Source organism: Lontra canadensis, unplaced genomic scaffold (genome assembly GCF_010015895.1).
Source record: "Lontra canadensis isolate GAN:19392208 unplaced genomic scaffold, GSC_riverotter_1.0 scaffold8, whole genome shotgun sequence".
In the NCBI taxonomy this organism is placed as follows: domain Eukaryota; kingdom Metazoa; phylum Chordata; class Mammalia; order Carnivora; family Mustelidae; genus Lontra; species Lontra canadensis.
This window is the reverse complement of record NW_022631002.1, coordinates 17,852,868-17,869,230: the sequence shown is the minus strand read 5'-3', so window position 1 is coordinate 17,869,230 and position 16,363 is coordinate 17,852,868. Positions and strand designations below refer to the sequence as shown.

At 54.9% G+C, this 16,363-nt stretch overlaps 4 protein-coding genes across 11 annotated transcripts in view; 2 read left to right on the top strand and 2 right to left on the bottom strand.

Annotated features, from left to right (window-relative positions):
• Window positions 1-403: 403 nt before the first annotated feature.
• Window positions 404-2,307, top strand: PARD6A (par-6 family cell polarity regulator alpha). 3 transcript variants are annotated; one of them, XM_032854185.1, is made up of 3 exons: window positions 404-568; window positions 957-1,179; window positions 1,429-2,307. In XM_032854185.1, exons 1-3 carry the CDS (start codon window positions 518-520, stop codon window positions 2,181-2,183), a joined length of 1,029 nt encoding a protein of 342 aa, XP_032710076.1. In that variant the 5' UTR covers window positions 404-517; the 3' UTR covers window positions 2,184-2,307. The 3 variants fall into 3 exon arrangements, with proteins under 3 accessions (XP_032710076.1, XP_032710075.1, XP_032710073.1); XM_032854184.1 differs by having other exon boundaries at window positions 404-580; window positions 1,432-2,307; XM_032854182.1 differs by having other exon boundaries at window positions 404-580.
• Window positions 2,232-6,066, bottom strand: ENKD1 (enkurin domain containing 1). The gene is made up of 8 exons (XM_032854181.1): window positions 5,882-6,066; window positions 5,569-5,668; window positions 5,269-5,463; window positions 4,568-4,740; window positions 3,469-3,594; window positions 3,202-3,365; window positions 2,964-3,100; window positions 2,232-2,866 (listed from the first exon to the last, which is right to left on the bottom strand). Exons 1-8 carry the CDS (start codon window positions 6,029-6,031, stop codon window positions 2,706-2,708), a joined length of 1,206 nt encoding a protein of 401 aa, XP_032710072.1. The 5' UTR covers window positions 6,032-6,066; the 3' UTR covers window positions 2,232-2,705.
• A 90-nt stretch (window positions 6,067-6,156) lies between these two features.
• Window positions 6,157-8,576, top strand: CUNH16orf86 (chromosome unknown C16orf86 homolog). 2 transcript variants are annotated; one of them, XM_032854187.1, is made up of 5 exons: window positions 6,157-6,283; window positions 6,500-6,729; window positions 7,082-7,299; window positions 7,376-7,579; window positions 8,287-8,576. In XM_032854187.1, the coding sequence occupies exons 1-5, from the start codon at window positions 6,179-6,181 to the stop codon at window positions 8,478-8,480; spliced, it is 951 nt and encodes a 316-aa protein (XP_032710078.1). In that variant the 5' UTR covers window positions 6,157-6,178; the 3' UTR covers window positions 8,481-8,576. The 2 variants fall into 2 exon arrangements, with proteins under 2 accessions (XP_032710078.1, XP_032710077.1); XM_032854186.1 differs by lacking the exon at window positions 8,287-8,576 and having other exon boundaries at window positions 7,403-8,018.
• A 4,600-nt stretch (window positions 8,577-13,176) lies between these two features.
• GFOD2 (glucose-fructose oxidoreductase domain containing 2) overlaps window positions 13,177-16,363 on the bottom strand; it is a 38,923-nt gene continuing 35,736 nt past the window's right edge. For 4 of the 5 annotated variants that reach the window (XM_032854177.1, XM_032854176.1, XM_032854180.1 and 1 more), the window contains one exon: window positions 13,177-14,751. In XM_032854177.1, the coding sequence (XP_032710068.1) occupies window positions 13,853-14,751 (899 nt within the window). In that variant the 3' untranslated portion in view covers window positions 13,177-13,852. The remainder of the gene's footprint in view (window positions 14,752-16,363) is intronic. The other variant, XM_032854179.1, reaches the window with a different exon arrangement.

The following is a 16,363-nucleotide window of genomic DNA, read 5'->3' as shown; positions in this document are numbered from 1 at the left end:
AGATTACCATGCCACCGGGAAGGATGGAGAGGGAGGGATCTGGGGCTTGAGGCTGCGGTCAAGAGTGGTCAAGCGATTGGCTCAAAAACACTTCAACACCTTGTGAACCCGCGGAGCTCAGCAAATATTTATCGCTTTTTCCTCTTCTAAAACATTCAGTCATCTAACGTTATAAGGCCAATGAAAATAATACACAGACAACAGTCAATAAATATCACTTCCCTCACCCTCCCCTTGGATTGGCCAAACCCCTCCCCCAGACTCCGGAGACTCGCGCGCCGTAGCGTAATGACGTAAGAGCACGCCAATATGCCTCCGCCCCCATCTCCGTTTCCTAGGAAACGTGGACTCCGCGTTCCACTCTCTGTCGCTGCCCCCTTGACGTCATGGTCCGGATGGGAGGGCGGGGAGAGTGCTACCGTCAGGGGCGGGGCGGCACGAGCCGGCCTGCCGGGGCTGTGCACCTGCTCCTCGGCGGGCCGCCTGGGGCACCGTCCCCGGCCCGCCCGGCCCCACCATGGCCAGGCAGCAGAGGACTCCAGCGCGCAGTCCCGACAACATCGTCGAGGTGAAGAGCAAAGTAAGGGCCCCTCTGGCCCCGGCTCCGGCCTCGGCCCTAGGCGCTTCCAATTCCCTTATTCTCCCCTTTCCTAGCTTTAGTCCCCACCACCTTTTTTCTCGCCTCCATCATTCATGTCCCATTCTCCGGCCTTTCCTTTCGCCTTCCTCCATCCATCTTCTTTCCACTGCCGGCATCTAAAGTCCCTCTGTGGCCTTGTTACCTGGAAGGCGGGGAGAAGACCTTGGACAGCGTCCCTTGTACTGGAGCTGAGGTCTGGGCGCAAGGCTGCAGCCTTGGCGACAGCCTTTTCCGACCTCTAACACCCTGGGACCCGTGGTAGGAAAGGGCACGGGCTCCGTCCTGACCCCTCCTTTCACCCACCCCCTGCCTCCAGTTTGATGCTGAGTTCCGACGCTTCGCCCTGCCCCGCGCTTCGGTGAGTGGCTTCCAAGAGTTTTCGCGGTTGCTGCGTGCAGTGCACCAGATCCCAGGCCTGGACGTGCTGCTTGGCTATACAGATGCTCACGGCGACCTACTGCCCCTCACCAACGATGACAGCCTGCACCGGGCCCTGGCCACTGGGCCCCCACCGCTGCGCCTGCTAGTACAGAAGCGGGGTGAGGAGGATGGGGTACAGTGGGCAGCCTCTGTGGGGTAGAACACCAGGGCAGAGCTACAAGGGTTAGCCCATGCCCAGGGTGTCCAGGCTTCATTCTCTGCAGTTCCTGCCCTTGGTCTGACCTCCAACTAGTGGGAAATAGTTACCATACCCCCTTTCCCAGGCCTGGGCATGAGGGAAAAGGGCCCATGTGGGAGAACAGGGTCTCTGATCTCAGCACCCCCCCACCACTCCCCACCCCCCGCAGCAGAAGCTGACTCCAGTGGCCTGGCCTTCCCATCCAACTCTCTGCAGCGGCGCAAGAAAGGGCTTCTACTTTGGCCAGTGGCACCCCTGCGCACCCGGCCACCTCTGCTGATTAGCCTGCCCCAAGATTTCCGCCAGGTTTCTTCAGTCATAGATGTGGACCTACTGCCTGAGACCCACCGACGGGTGCGCCTGCACAAGCATGGCTCCGACCGCCCCCTGGGTTTCTACATCCGAGATGGCATGAGTGTACGTGTAGCTCCCCAGGGCCTGGAACGGGTTCCAGGCATCTTCATCTCCCGCCTGGTACGAGGGGGCCTGGCTGAGAGTACAGGGCTGCTGGCAGTCAGTGATGAGATCCTCGAGGTCAATGGTATTGAGGTGGCTGGGAAGACCTTGGACCAAGTGACGGACATGATGATCGCCAATAGCCACAATCTCATTGTCACTGTCAAGCCAGCCAATCAGCGCAATAACGTGGTGCGTGGGGCATCTGCGCGTCTGACAGGGCCTCGCTCTGCTGGGCTTGGGCCTACTGAGGCTGATAGCGATGATGACAGCAGTGATCTGGTCATTGAGAACCGCCAGCCTCCCTGTTCCAATGGGCTGTCTCAGGGGCCTCCATGCTGGGACCTGCGCCAGGGCCGTCTACTTCCTGGTGCCCGCAGCTCTCTGCCCTCCCTGGATGATCAGGAGCAGGCCAGCTCTGGATGGGGGAGCAGCATGCGAGGAGATGGTAGTGGCTTTAGCCTCTGACAGGCAAGGATGCAGCCCCTCGCCACTCCAGGCTGCTGGGACATGGCAGGGACCTCCCTGGTGGGGGTTTCTAGCTTGCTCACAGAACCCTCTCAGTCTGGGGAACATTAAAGGTTTTCTACAAATGCAGTCATCGTCTTTCTGTGTCCCAGCCTTAATGTCCATTGTGGTCTCACGGTTTTGCCTTCTGCCATGGACACAAGGCAGGAGTGATAAGGATAACAGAGAGACCTTCCCGCAATTGAGCAGCAGGGAGGGACACCAGGCTTGGCATTTCTAGGGTAAGAAAAGCTCTTATGGAAACAAACCTCACTGTGTACAAAAGGTTTAATTTGGACAAAGGGGTTAAGAGGCTGGGCTGGTCCTTCTACATCCACCAGTAGCTGGGAAGAGTGCTCTGGGGATACTGCCCACCCCACTCTCCTGTCTTCGAACTCCAGGCCATGATGGGGCCTCATCCTGCCTTTGCAACTGTGTGGCGATCCTCATTGAGGACCCACACAACTACCCCCATAAAAGGGCTCAGGCATCCATCTTCACAAAGACCTTGGGGCGGGAAAAGATCTTGATGGCTTCCTCTACCTGCACCAGCTTCCGGTCCAGCTCCGCACGGTGGCCCTGGGCCCTGAGTGAATCGGCCCCAGCAGGCAGCAGCACCAGCTCACGTAGCAACTGGCTCTGGCCTACAGGGGGCCCAGGGACAGTAAGTGCTGGGCAGGGGTGCATGGTCCCCACTAAGTTCCCCGTCCACTGCCCCTTATCCCTTGCCCACGAACTCACTCTGGAGCAGATTGCTCAGGGTCTCCAGCCGCTGATTCTCAGGCATGCGAGTGTGGCCTGGGGGCATGGCAGGGTCCGGCTGGCTCTGCTGGCGGGCCTCAGCCTCCCGCCGCCACAGATCCCTGCGTTCCAACAAGCTGCAGATGCACAGGCTCAGAGGTGATGGTCCCAGGGGCAGAGGTAATCTCCCACCCTCCACAGGCACCCCTCACCCTGGGTGTTGGGCAGTGGGACCTACTAATGAGGCACATGGCCCTTCTGCGTGGTGTTGTAGTGCTCCTGGGCTTGCCGCTGCTGCTCCAGCACTTGTGCCAGGACCTGCAGTGAGCGGGAATGCCTCCGGGGGGCCCTCTTGGCAGTGCGGGCATTGTGGCTAATGAAGTCCACACCCAGGCCTGGCCCCTGCAGGACGTGGCAAGCAGGATGGGGCAGACAGCACTGTGATGTGCTCCTGGACCCCTCAAGATCGCTGCCCCTCTCCCCCAGCTCCCACACATCCTCTCACCTTAGCACTGGGGCCTGGTGGGGTTAGCTGAGGACTGGGGACACGGGGTGGTGGGAGCCCAGGGCCGCAGCGGGAGTGTGCCCGTAGGAAGTGGGCAGGCTCTGTTCCAGAGGCAGGGCTGGGCTCCTGGAGGGCAGAGCATAGCAGAGGAGTCAGGCAGGCTGAAGTCAGTTTTAATCCACCCAAATGAGTGAGCTTCTGTCCCTTCTGCCTGTGAGGATATTTATCTCCAGCCCTATGGGCCTCTTCCCTTTTGAAGGAACACTTCTATCCATGAGCATTTAAGTATGTGGGTGTCTCACATCTTTAGGAAAACAGCAAACCACCCCTCCTTCAACCTCAGTCCTGACTCTGGCTAAACCATTCCCTTTTTCTCTCCTTCCTGGCCAAGCTTCCTGACTCTGTCCCCACCAAGGTCGTTCACAGCTGGCCTCCAAGCCCTCAAATCCAGGGTCACTTCCCTGGGCTCACTGTCATCAGCCTAATCCTCAATAACTCCTGGGTCTCTCTCTTCAGATCCAGACCTGACTCTCCATCTGTTTCCTGGGCATACTCCCAGCCCCCTAGGAGTCCCACAAATGCTTCAGTTTCAACAAATTTGCATATGACCTTACTGTCTTTCCTCTCTATCCTGTTCCTCCTTCTGAAGACTCTGGATAGAGAAATGGTACTACTGTCTACCAAAGAATCCCACCACTGTACCCCTGCCCTTCTCAACACCCATAGAAATAAAGGGATCTTTTATGATGTGGGCCTGGCTGACTTCTCAGCCCAGCCTCATGCTCTTCTCCCCTGTATACAGCATACCACTGCCCACACTCCCTCTAGTCTTAGGACTTCTATCTATAAGGTTCCATCTCAGTAGAATGTTGTCTTCCATTCTCTCCTTGCCTAATTCCTACTTGCCCTTCAGGATCCTCCAGCCATCACCACTTCTGAGGGAAACCCCCAGCCTGACCCTGCAGCACAATCAGCTATTTCTTAGCCCCTGGTACCCTAGTCCCCTGTGATTTTCACCCCTCCCCCTAACTCAGATTTGAGCATAACTGTCTCTCAGTCAACAGGATGAACAATGCTTGTGGCTCTTCAAGCCAGGTACCTGTAGCTGGGCCTTGACCCGGGACTCCACTCTGTCATATTTGGGTGAGCGCCACAGAGCCTTCAGGGGCCTGGGCTGTCCCTGCTCCCGGCTGCGCTCCTGCTCCTGGAAGCGCCTCTGGATCTCCCTGATCCGCTTCAGGTTCTCCTTCTCATGGTCTTTAGGGTCCTTCCCTGGGAAAAAGATGTTGCCAGACTCTACCCTACATATAGCCCAGGAGATCCAAGTCCCACCAGTTCAGACGTCGGCCTGCACCCTCCCTCCTACAGAAAGATTTCCCTGACCTCACCATCTAAGACAGTATACACATCACTACATTCCCTTCCTGACAATTACCTTCTTATGTCCTTGATTACTCTCTACATTTTTATTGTGAAGTACACCATGAATCACTTTGTATATTATATCCATCTCTTCACTTGTTTATTGTTTTTCTAGCACCTACAGAGCGGGCCGCAGTAGGCACTCCACACACAAGGTTTCGCTGATGCATGAATTCATTAAGCTGAGCTAGGGTTCCTGGGAACTTCATTCAGTCCTCTCCTGTGAGGAAGTAATGCATTTCTCCCTCCTTCTATAGTTGGAGAAAATGACACTCGGAGAGGCAAAGCCTGAGCCCAGATCTGGGAAGGAGAAGCAACGCTTTTGATCTCAGCGTTTGACCTCATACTCGCTTCAGTGCCCCTTCCGTACGAACTTACTCTTGGGAGAGGACCCTGGGCCTAGGGAGATGCCCCCGAGCTGCAACAGCACTCCCCCGACGCCACGCCGGCCTCGCTCCAGGATCTCTCTGGCTCCAGGACCTATGCGGGGGCCGCGCGAAGGGGTGGCTTCCAAGTCGAGGTCCGAAGTTAGCAGGTCCAGCTTCAGCGCATTTCCCTCAAGGCGTCCTTGGGCTGACAGGCCAGATGGGGTGGGGTGCGGAGCTCAGTAGTGGAGCAGAGCCAGAACCTCGCTTGGGCCTCGCCCCGCCCCGCCGCGCCGCCCCATACCCAACTCACCAGAAGCCGGCCGCCGGTAGTAGTCAGGGCAGACCGTAGGGTCTGGGGGTATAGGCCCCGAGATGCGGGATGGGCCCTCGCACATGCCGCCGTTGCTGCCCTGCAATGGTGCACCGTGGCCTGCTGGGCTGCGCATTTCCGGGCCCTGGCCCCTTCCTCAGCCCTGAACCCAGTCCCTGACCCCGGCGTTGCCCTCCATTCCCGGTCCCCGCCGCGCAGCCCGACCCCGCCAGCCCTTGCCGCCTCCGCTCCTAACCTACTTCTCTGCCCGGTACGCGACCCCTTCCTCGAAACACTCGGGCAAGGAGCTCACCGAAGCAGTTTTGCCGCCGACTGCTGCAACCCCACGGGCTTGCTGTTGCCAGGCAACAGTAGTTTCCGTCCCTGAGGCCAGGGGCCACGGCCCCCCTGGCGCAAAGCCTTCTGGGACTTGTAGTTCCAGCTGAGAGTGGAGCAAAGCCATCGTCAGGTTCCCTTCCCACTCGCCTGTCCTTGCTAGCGGGTCTCTGGGGTCAGCGCCCGGTCCCCGGGGTCAGCGCCAGGTCCCCAAGGCCGGCCCCTCGCCGTCCTCCCCGCAAGCAACCTTCGAGGAGGCGGACCCAGCGCAGCCATGGCCTCAGCAGTGGCCGAGAGACTGCCAGGGGCCCAGGAGAAGACAGCCGCGGGGCCGGCACATCTCGCGGAGTCGTCCGGTGGCCACGCTCAGGGCTTTGAGGTGACTGTCAGGCTGTGTAGTCTTCAAACACTTGTCCACGGCGCTCTAGGAGGCCAAACTCTGTGCGACACCCCCCAAACTGCCAGGACAAGCTCCATGGGGCAGGGAGGGACACGGGCTGGTGCCCTTCATCTGCATTTGGTGTTTCTCAGGTGTCTCATGACTGATCCCCTGTATCCTTTGCTTGGTGACCAGTTACCTATGTGTCACCTCTAGTGTCCAGTGATGGCCGACCCGTGCCTGGTACCAGCCTATGAGGCCTGCCGGACAGTGGGTGAAGACAAGTGCCCAACAGGACCCGTCTCAGAGCTGGAGGTCCAGGAGGAACAACTCAAGCTGGAGGAAGAGAGGCTTAAGCTAGAGGTGGAGTCACTAGAGGAGAGAGTCCCCAGGCCTACAGCCTCCATTGTGAGGGCCAGTCATGGTCCGAAGAGGAAGCCAGTCAAGTGAGCGAGTTTTCAGAGGGTCAGAGCTGCTGGTCTTCAGGAGGGAGGTGGGCGGGCTCACACTCGTACAGAGTGCACCTTATCCCCTGCCACCACCATCACCCCTCTATCCCCCTGTTCCTGAAGAACCCTGGCATTGGGGGTGGGAGGAGGCATCCAGGGGAGGAGTCTCAAGGCCTTGTAGGGTACTGAGCTCACAGAAGCTCTAGTCCTCTGTCCAGCCCAGAGCCTCACTGACCAGGAAGGAGACAAGAATCTAGGACCCAGGTAGTGGACAGGCAGGGCTATTCCCTATGGTCAGGGCACAGAAGCCAAAGCTGGAGGCTGGCTCCTTAGGCCTCCTATCCCCCAGCCTCCCAGGGCCTAGCCACCAAGCCCATCCTAGGGCTGAAGCAGAGATGCCACATGGGCTGCCACTGCAGAAGGAGGAATCGGAGAGTAGCCAGAGTGAGCCCTTACCATCTGCCAAACAGCACAAAAAAGCCAAGAAGCGCAAAAGTCTGGGGACCCCAGTGCTTCCAGCTCTGGCCAGCACGGTGTCTGCACCTTCAGAGACCTTGGGGCTGGAGCGTGAGTGGCAGCCCCTGGGCCTTCCCTTTTCCTCCTGCCTGATGGGACCCTGACATGGCACAGCTTGGTGTTCCAGCCCCTGCCCTGACCCGGGTCTTTGCAGGAAAGGCCCAACGCCTGCGGCCCCTGTACCAGTACATCAACTATTGCAATCCGGAGCTGAATCAGGCAGGGGAGGGGGACAGGGAGGCTGAGGCAGAGATGGAGACTGAGTTGGAGCTGGCCCTGGTCCCCGCGGAAGCAGGTGTGGAGCAACTGCAGGCCTTGCTGCCTGTGGCAGGTGAGCTGGCCTCAGGCCTCACTTTGCCTTGTCCCAGTACATTGGTGTCCTCCACCCATGCTCTGGTTCCCCTGGGAGAGGAGGTGGGAGAGGAACCTGGGTGTGTGTCCAGGTCAGGGGTCAGCAGCCACCTCAAGGCTGAGGTGGATAAGTCAACCCAGGTGGACATTGACAAGATACTGAGTGTTTGCGCCGCCCCACTTGTACCTCCACTCTCTCCTCAGTACAAGTGACTTTCCTGCCCCATCCCCCCACCCCTGCCACTGGTGGCTCCCCTTCTAAGTCTGAACCAGAGCAGCAGCCTAGGCCCTGGGTGGAGGGGAGAAGTTGGCCCTTCTCCCAACTTGGGACCTTGAACTTGCTGAAAATAAACATTTTTCCTTTTCTCAGACTTTGTGATTTCACAAATAAGATGTCTGAAGAGAGGCGGGGAAGGTGGGTGCAGGGTTTGAAGCCTGACTGGTCATCTGGATCTTGACAAAAGTATAGGTTCTTGGGCACGACGCCAAACCTAACCAAACCAGAATCTGCAGGGGTGGAGCCTACTTTTGTGCATTTAAATGCTCCTCAGATGAACCTGAAGTTCAGACAGGATAACAGTGGGGATGTAGAGGGAGGTGATGATAAGGAGAAACTTGGGGCAGAGAAAGGAAAGGGATGGCCAGGTCACAGCAAGCAAGTGCTTGGCTCTTCTCCCTGTCTCCCAGGGGAGCAGTCTGCATTTGGTCTGACCAGGAGGGTCCAACACTTAAGGTCCCCCATTGAGGTGTCCAAGTTCATCTGCTTACTGGAGGCCACAGCTGAACCAGACTTTGCCCTTAAGGTGGCCCCGCTAACAGAGGCATTGGTGCCTTTTTCCTGGCAGCCACGGGGTAGTGGAGGATGTGAATGTTCTCCCTGAGCCTTGCAGACAAGCCACTGGATAACCACAAATAGGCAAAAGCTTAAGCGGCAGCCAGTGCTGGACATTTTGGAAACCCTCATATCCTGCTGCCTCCTGGTCCTCCTGCATGTCCTTCATATATCTTAAATGTAAGGATTTCCAAATTAAATTTTGTCCAATCTGCTTTTTTCGCCGTTTCATCTGCACAACTGTTCAAGCCAAAATCATGGGTGTCGCCCCAGAGCCCATCCTGTTCTTCGCTTATTCTTTACTCCTGAAAGCTAATCAGGCAGCAAATCTGGTGTATGTACCCTCTAGGCTGAGTCTCTCAGATCCTATAGTCAGCACCCCTGTCCTGGGACGGTTATCTTCAGGTGAGAGCACCCTACTGTCCCTGCTTGTGGTCCCCTGCCCGATGAATCCACCCAGTGATCCCGCTGCACACCCACCTGAACCCAATCTGTTGCTTCCCTTCTAGCATCTTGCACCTCTTGCCCCAGCTGCCTTAAAACTTTTCAGTGGTGGGGCACCTGGGTGGCTCAGTGAGTTAAAGCCTCTGCCTTCGGCTCAGGTCATGATCCCAGGGTCCTAGGATCGAGCCCCGCATCTGGCTCTCCGCTCAGTGGGGAGCCTGCTTCCTCCTCTCTCTCTGCCTACTTGTGATCTGTCTGTAAAATAAATAAATAAATATCTTTAAAAAAAAAACAACAAAAAAAAAACTTTTCAGTGGCTTTAAGTCCCTGACCAGCCACATCTTTCTTTTACTCTCTCCACGTGGGACTTCCCCTGCCTAAAATGCCTTTATTCCTTTACCCCTCCACCTGGCTATTGCGCTCTTACCTTGAAGACTTGGGGGAACTTTGCTTCTACCACCCAGGGTGTAGCATTTACATACCACTGCTGCTGTGGGTTATAACTGTTTTCGGGACTAGGCTGTGAACTCCCCAGGAGCATTTGTCACTGCATTGCGCCAACCTAGCAGAGGGCCCCCCCAAAAGGCACAAAGATAAGGAGGCCAAGGTGGGGAGCTGAGGAAGCTGCAGAGAACAGGTCATCACTTCATCCAAAGTCCAGAACCATGTGGGGGACCCCTTGAATAATGGCCTGGCAAGATCGTTGGGATAGGGTGGGCAGGCCCAGATGGAAGCAGGAAGAAAATCGGCATCGTCCCAAGTTGCTTCCATCTTTACAGGTCATTTGAAAGACCTGTATTATTCACTTTTTCTGCTCACACTTTATTATTATTATTTATTTATTTTTAATTATTTCTGCTCACACTTCTCCCCGGGTAGCGACCAGACCACCCCAGAAGATACTGTCCACAGGGACCATGCAGACCAAGTCTTGTCCATAGGGATGATTATGGATTCTGCAGGATTTTTCAGAGGTAAAGGGCTCTTTAACATAAATGAGCTTGGGGCACCTGGGTGGCTCAGTTAGCCAAGCATCTGCCTTTGGTTCAGGTCATGATCTCAGGGTCTTGGGATTGAGCCCCACATCGGGCTCCCTGCTTAGCCGGGGGTCTGTTTCTCCCTCTCTCTCTGCCCCTCACCCCGCTCATGATCTTTCTCATTCTGCTCTCTCAGATAAATAAAATCCTAAAAAAAAAAAAAAAAAAAGTTAACTGAGCTTGACTGCCTCACTTCATGGCTGAGGAAGCAGAGGCCTTGAGTGAAGTGGCTTCACATGAGATCACACCCCGGACACCAGGGAGACACTGTCCTTTCCTGAACCCTGCAGATCTGGACCTGACAACTCTGGCTGAGGCCTGACCCAGGCCAGCACTGACGAGGAAGCTCTGTCCCTCCCTTCCAACAGGTCTTGTAGGAAATACTCAGAACTGATCTACATTTGCAGGTCTATTTCCTGACAGGTTTTTCTAAGCAGGGTGGATTAGAGTAGCCACAGAAAGAACAAGTCACTACTGTTGTTCCTAAAAGTGCCTTAGGGGCGCCTGGGTGGCTCAGTCAGTTAAGTGTCTACCTTTGGCTCAGGTTATGATTCCAGGGTTTTGGGAACAAGCCCTGTATTAGGGTCCCTACTAGCAGGGAGTCTGCCTCTCCCTCAAATAAAGTCTTAAAAAATAAATAAGAGCTCACTCTAAGGGGGAAATGCTGAGTGTAATGCAAGGAGACAGGTGCCACAGAAGAGCGGAGGACCAACGCTGTGGGACCTCGGTGGTGGGAAGAGCTGCCATTTTGCCTAGGGAAGCAGTGAAGAGACAGCCCTCCAGCTAACTCCTGAAGGAGAGTTGGGGGGCCTTCCAAGCAGAGGTGCACCAGGGAAAAACCTTGCTTATGTGGAAGAAGTCAGCCCCATGCAGGAGGGCCCCCTCATTTAGCATGGCTTAAGCAGAGGCATGGCCACCAAACCAGGGTGGGGAATTCTGGGAGTGATGAGAAGGAGTGTAGGCAAGGAGGATCTTGGCCCGGCATTCTGGAGAGGTCACTTGGGCAGGAGTGAGAAGGGCAAAACGTGGAGGGGAGATGGGACAGGGAGGTAAGGGGGGCTGCTAGGTTGACTGCTGTTTGGAGGAGTATGAGGCCTACATTTGGTTGGGAGTTGAGAAATAAGCAATAGGTATTTGGAACTTCTTTTCTGGTTGCTCTCACAGAGAGCAAACTGCATTTCCAGCGGCTTGGAAAAATTTAATCTACTCTGCCCCCAGGAAGATCCTTGAGATTAGGGAGCTGGTCCCGGGAGGTGATGCTGCCTTCCTCCAGGAGGGGGCGCGGCGCGACAAGCCTGGATCTGAATGCAGAGACCGTCACCCCTGAGGAGGAGAACCCAGCTGGTTTCCTCAGCCACAGGCCTCTGGGGGATGGCCATGGACCTATGCTCTGGGGAGTACCAACAGAGGACCCCAGCGTCCTCACAAAAGTAGCTCTACACCAAGCCCACTGCCACTTGCCTCAGGACTTCTGGGAACCTGTCTTTGTCAACAAGGGGTTTGCTGTGGAGCCCCATGAAACTTCAGTAGTGCCACTGTGGGTCAGCAACCTGGCTCTTCCTTAAGTAAGAGCACCTGAGTCATGTATGATGGACACTTGTGCTTTCTTAGTAAATACCCCAATTTAGGAAGGATCCCATCATCCTACTAATACACAGAGGGACTGACCTGGAGCTGAGCTGATCACCCCAGGAAGAAGAAAGCAGCCTGCCTCTCTTTCTTTCTCTTTAAAGTAGGCTCCTCACCCAGTATGGATCCCAATGCGGGGCTGGAACCCATAACCCCAAGACCAAGACCTGAGCTGAGATCAAGTGTCTGACACTCAACTGGCTGAGCCACCCAGGCACCCACCCACCCACCCCTTTCTAAACTCTACCGGCATCCTGCCTTGTGGGCTCTCTCTGCAGTCTGCCTCCTGGCTGAGGCCTCACTGAAATTCCTGCTGCAGAGGGAAGGCAGTAACCTGGAAGGGGGCCTGAGCGGGAAGGGGCAGTGCCTGGGCACTTGGTCTCTGAGATCTGCAAGTGCTGGGGAATGAGTAGTCTAGGGTCAGGCTCTGTAGTCAGATGACCCTGACCAGACTCCTTCCTGGCTCCATCACTTGTAACTTATAGGAAGCAAGGAACTTTGCCCCTCTCTGCCTCAGTTTTCTGATCTGAATAATGAGAATTTTCGTAGTGGTACCCCATAGAGTGGTTTGGATATTAAATGAAGTAACACACATGAAGTGTCTTCCCCGGGAGGGAGGCGGTGGGCAGCATGCAAGCAGCACACTCCCCGACACTAGCCACTGCTGTGTTGTTGCACAAGGACAAGGTTTAGAACCAGGACAACACGTAGGAAAATCAGCCTGACAAATTCTAGAAAGGATGCCAAGAGGAAGAGGGAGGCTTCCCTGAACCTTTCTTTCTCTGGCAAGGAGCCCAGGGCAAGGAAGAGAGAGGAAGTTTAGAGAAGGGAAGAGTTGGATTTAGGCCTAATCTGGGAAGGCTGGCAGAGGAAACAAAGGGGTGCGTGTGTCCTTTCCCCCCACCCACCTCACCTCTGACATGGTTAAAAGGCGGTCCCAGTGTAGACCAGTTAATAAAAGCAAGGCTGGGGCGCCTGGGTGGCTCAGTGGGTTAAGCCTCTGCCTTCAGCTCAGGTCATGATCTCAGGGTCCTGGGATTCAGCCCCGCATGGGGCTCTCTTCTCACTGGGGAGCCAGCTTCCCCCTCTCTCTACCTGCCTCTCTGCCTACTTGTGATCTCTGTCAAATAAATAAATAAAATCTTAAAAAAAGAAAAAAAGCAAAGCTGGTGACCGGCTGTCTGGGTCAGGCGGCCTTTGGCTATACCCACTCCATGGGGCAAGACGTGGAACCGTCCTCTAGTTCATTCCATCCAGGTTCCCTGAGAGCACTCCTCACTTCTCCTCTCCCAGGGCTCTCCAGAGCCAAATCCATGGTTGCGAGAACAGAACTCTTCCTGACCTCCAGCCCAGGAGGGTTCCTAATTCTCCCTATCTCCCTGAGACGGCATGCATGACAAGCACAGGTTAGGAAGTCTCGAGTCCTGTTGTCTGATAAAAGACTTTTCCCTGGAGGGTTCCTGGGATTCAGTCGCAAGGGATAAGCTCACTAGACTGTGATGGATCCAAAGCAGGCCAGAGCTGCTGTGGAGCCACAAGGAAAGAGAAAAACATAAACAATCTATAACAGTAAACAAGCCTTTCATGATTGAAGAAATCCAACTCACCAAACAAACCACCAGCAACTACATGACATAGTGTCAGACTTTCTGGTTTATTTACGAACATTTATCAGATATTCCAGAACCCTCCCTATCTCCTCTCTGCCAAGTCACAGGCCCTTTTGCCCCCAGGTCAACAGCCCCTGAGAGCTTACCTAATGAACAACCCCTCCTCCCTGCCAGGGAAGGGGCAGCCTAGAGGCTGGAAGGGCCTGGTCACACGGGAAGGACGACAGGTGCGGATCCCTGAGGGACGACTGAATGCCCTCACCATTCCTGAGATGCCCTAGCCCAGGAAGGGCATGAAAACAAGGCTTCTTGTCATGTTTCCTCAGGTGAGGAACCAGCCAAGCTGGGTTCTTGCCATGCTTCCTCACCTAGTTAGGACCACCATTTGGCGAAGGCAGCCTCCAAGTCAAGCTCTGGCTGGCTCTGCTTCCCAGCGTGACTGCGCAGAGAGCGGGGGCAGCTCCAGCCCGCTTCACTGTGCTGGCCCTCAGCTACATCAGCACCCTGCAAGTGTGAGGAGTAGATGAGCAGTGGAGGGGGTGTTTTCCCAGGGCCACCTTGGGCTTCACCTGGGCCCTGCCCAAGTTCACTGGTGAAATGAAAGACACTGTCTGTGCTCCGGCCGAGTCTGCCCGCCTCAGCTTCTGGTCCCCCCTGCCCCTGGCCCCTCCGACCCGGGGGCAGGGAGCCCACGTGCAGGCTCACAGGTTATTCCGCTGGAGCGCCTCACAGAGGTTCTGGTTGGCGTCAGGTTCTTCCGTCAGCACCTCCACAGCCTCCCACTCCCCGGATCTACTTGACCTTTTGATGGCATCCACCACACTCTGCATGTACAGCCCATCCTCGAACGAGGCGGCCATCGAGACAGGGGTGTGGTCCCAGGTGCGGCGGTCCCCCTGCCCCTGGAAGGACTGGCGCAGGGCCTGCACCATGTAGACCATGCCCTTCAGGTAAAGCAGCGGGACATCCTGGGGCCCCTGCTCAGGCAGCCCTGCCCCTACGGCCAGCGAGTCCCTCAAGAGCAACTCCTCTTGCGTGGCAGAGTTTTTCTGCCCGTAGAGGTCCGCTCCTCGGGCAACAAGGCGTCCTGCAGAGCCCACCACCATGACCTCATGCACAAAGGCGCCTGGCATGTTGAAGTTAAGTGTTACTGTGCTGCACACCCCCCCGCCCATGAGCATCTGGAAGAAGCAGAAGTCATCACTGGTGACATGGCGGATGCCACGGATGGCTGCGTTCTGCCTCACGAAGGTCTTGAGCAGCCCGTGTACCTTCTCGGCTCTCCGGCCAGTAAGGTGGGTCAGCAGGTCCACAATGTAGGTGCCCATGGTGTGCAGGCCCCCACCACCCATGAGCTCGTCACAGATCCAGCCATAGTTGGGGCTGAGCAGGCTGCCTGAGTAGATGCGGGCATCACAGATCATTACTGCGCCCACATAGTGCTCTGCGATCAGCTGCTTCATGCGCACAAAGGCGGGCAGGAAGCGCAGCACGTTTCCCACCAGGCTCATCAGCTGTGGGTAGTAGCGTGAGGCGGTCACCATCCGGAAGGCATCCACTGAGGTTGCTGCCTTCTCACAAACCACATTCTTCCCAATACCTAAGAACAAAACACACCAGAAAATCTCAAAGTTCCAAGAGATTTACACTGGGGGGAAAATCTTTTCCTGAAGGCACATGAGCTCTGAAAAGCCTACTATTATCAGATGGTGGCCTGGGACAAGAGGAAAGGTGATGGCTTGGATAAAAATGGTACACTGTGACTGGGACTGAAGAACAAGTTATAGGCTGGAGAAAGACAAGTAAATTCTTAAGGGAAAATGAAAGTAGAGGCAGAAGGTGCAAACCAGGAATCGGAAATAAACAGAGAAGGTATGGTGGGTAATTTTACGTGCCAACCTGGTTAGACTGTGGTGTCCAGCAAAAACCAGTCTGGACACTGTTGGGAAGGTTTTTTTTCTTTTTGTGTGTGTGTGTGTGATTAGCATTTAAACCAGTAGATTTTGAGTATATCAGATCACCCTCCACAATCTGAGTGGGCCTCATAATCATTTGAAGGTCTTAGGCAAAAAGACTGAGGCTCCATGGAGAGGAAGGAATTCTGCCTCCAGACTCAATTCTGCAACATCAGCTGTTGCTGGAATTTCCATCCTCTTGTCCTGCTCAGCAGATTTCAGATCTGTCAGCTCCTACAATCACATGAGCTGATTCCTTAAAATAAATTTCTCCCTCTCTCTCTATACCTTCATTGGTCCTGTTTCTCTGGAGAACACTACCTAATATATGTGGGCTGGAGAGATGGACATGCCTATGTACTTTCATACATTTATTAGATCAGCTTGGGGTAAAAGTATCTATAATCTCTATTCTAGGGGATAGGCTTTGACCTCTCAGTTTTAACTGCAGAAAGATTGTTCCAAAGATTGTTCTCTGAAAACACTAGTCCAACAAGTTAGCGTAGTCAAAAGGTCAGAAAATGTTTGGTCGGCTCTAGTAGCAAGAGAAAGGGAATAAAAATATTCCTTCTGACCTAATGACTGCTCTGATTATACTATAGCTGGGATGTACTGAGAGAGCAAAAGAAGGCTAGAAAAAGGCCTGGTGAGAGAGAGCTAGAAGACTGAGCAGCTTCCATATTAGGAAGCAGAAAGAATCAATACTCTTCCATGTTTTAAGATGAAAGCTCATGAGGGTATGAGTAGTCAAAAGACACCAACACCAGGATACTCCTGTGAGCTTGGGGTGGTTTGAATGGAAGTCCCATGTTAATATCTCCACAGATGCAGGGGTGGGGGCAAAGCAAAGGGGAGGTCCTTGCACTCAGGTCCGGCAGGAGGGCGCCCTACAAGAAGAGTAGCACCTGAATGCTATTATCATCTGCTCTTAAGTCTCCAAAACTTCCCTACATACATGGATTTTAGGGTTAGGGACTGGAGAATCACAATCTTGGGTGACAATTTGGCCACGTGGCTATAGAACATATACGGCTGACCAGGGAAATAATGAGGAAATTAGATTCTCAGACACAAACACCCCATCTGAGGGCTGCAGCTCTGACCAACCCAGAAACTACTTCTAACTTACTCACGGCAGGGATTGAGTGGACACTGCAGCATGGAGCAGAGGGGAGACAGGGTGGGGGGAAAAGAACTTTTATGGCCGCCGGGAGTTTGGTGATGATAAAACCAGGATAAGGAATCTCCGTTGCAGGT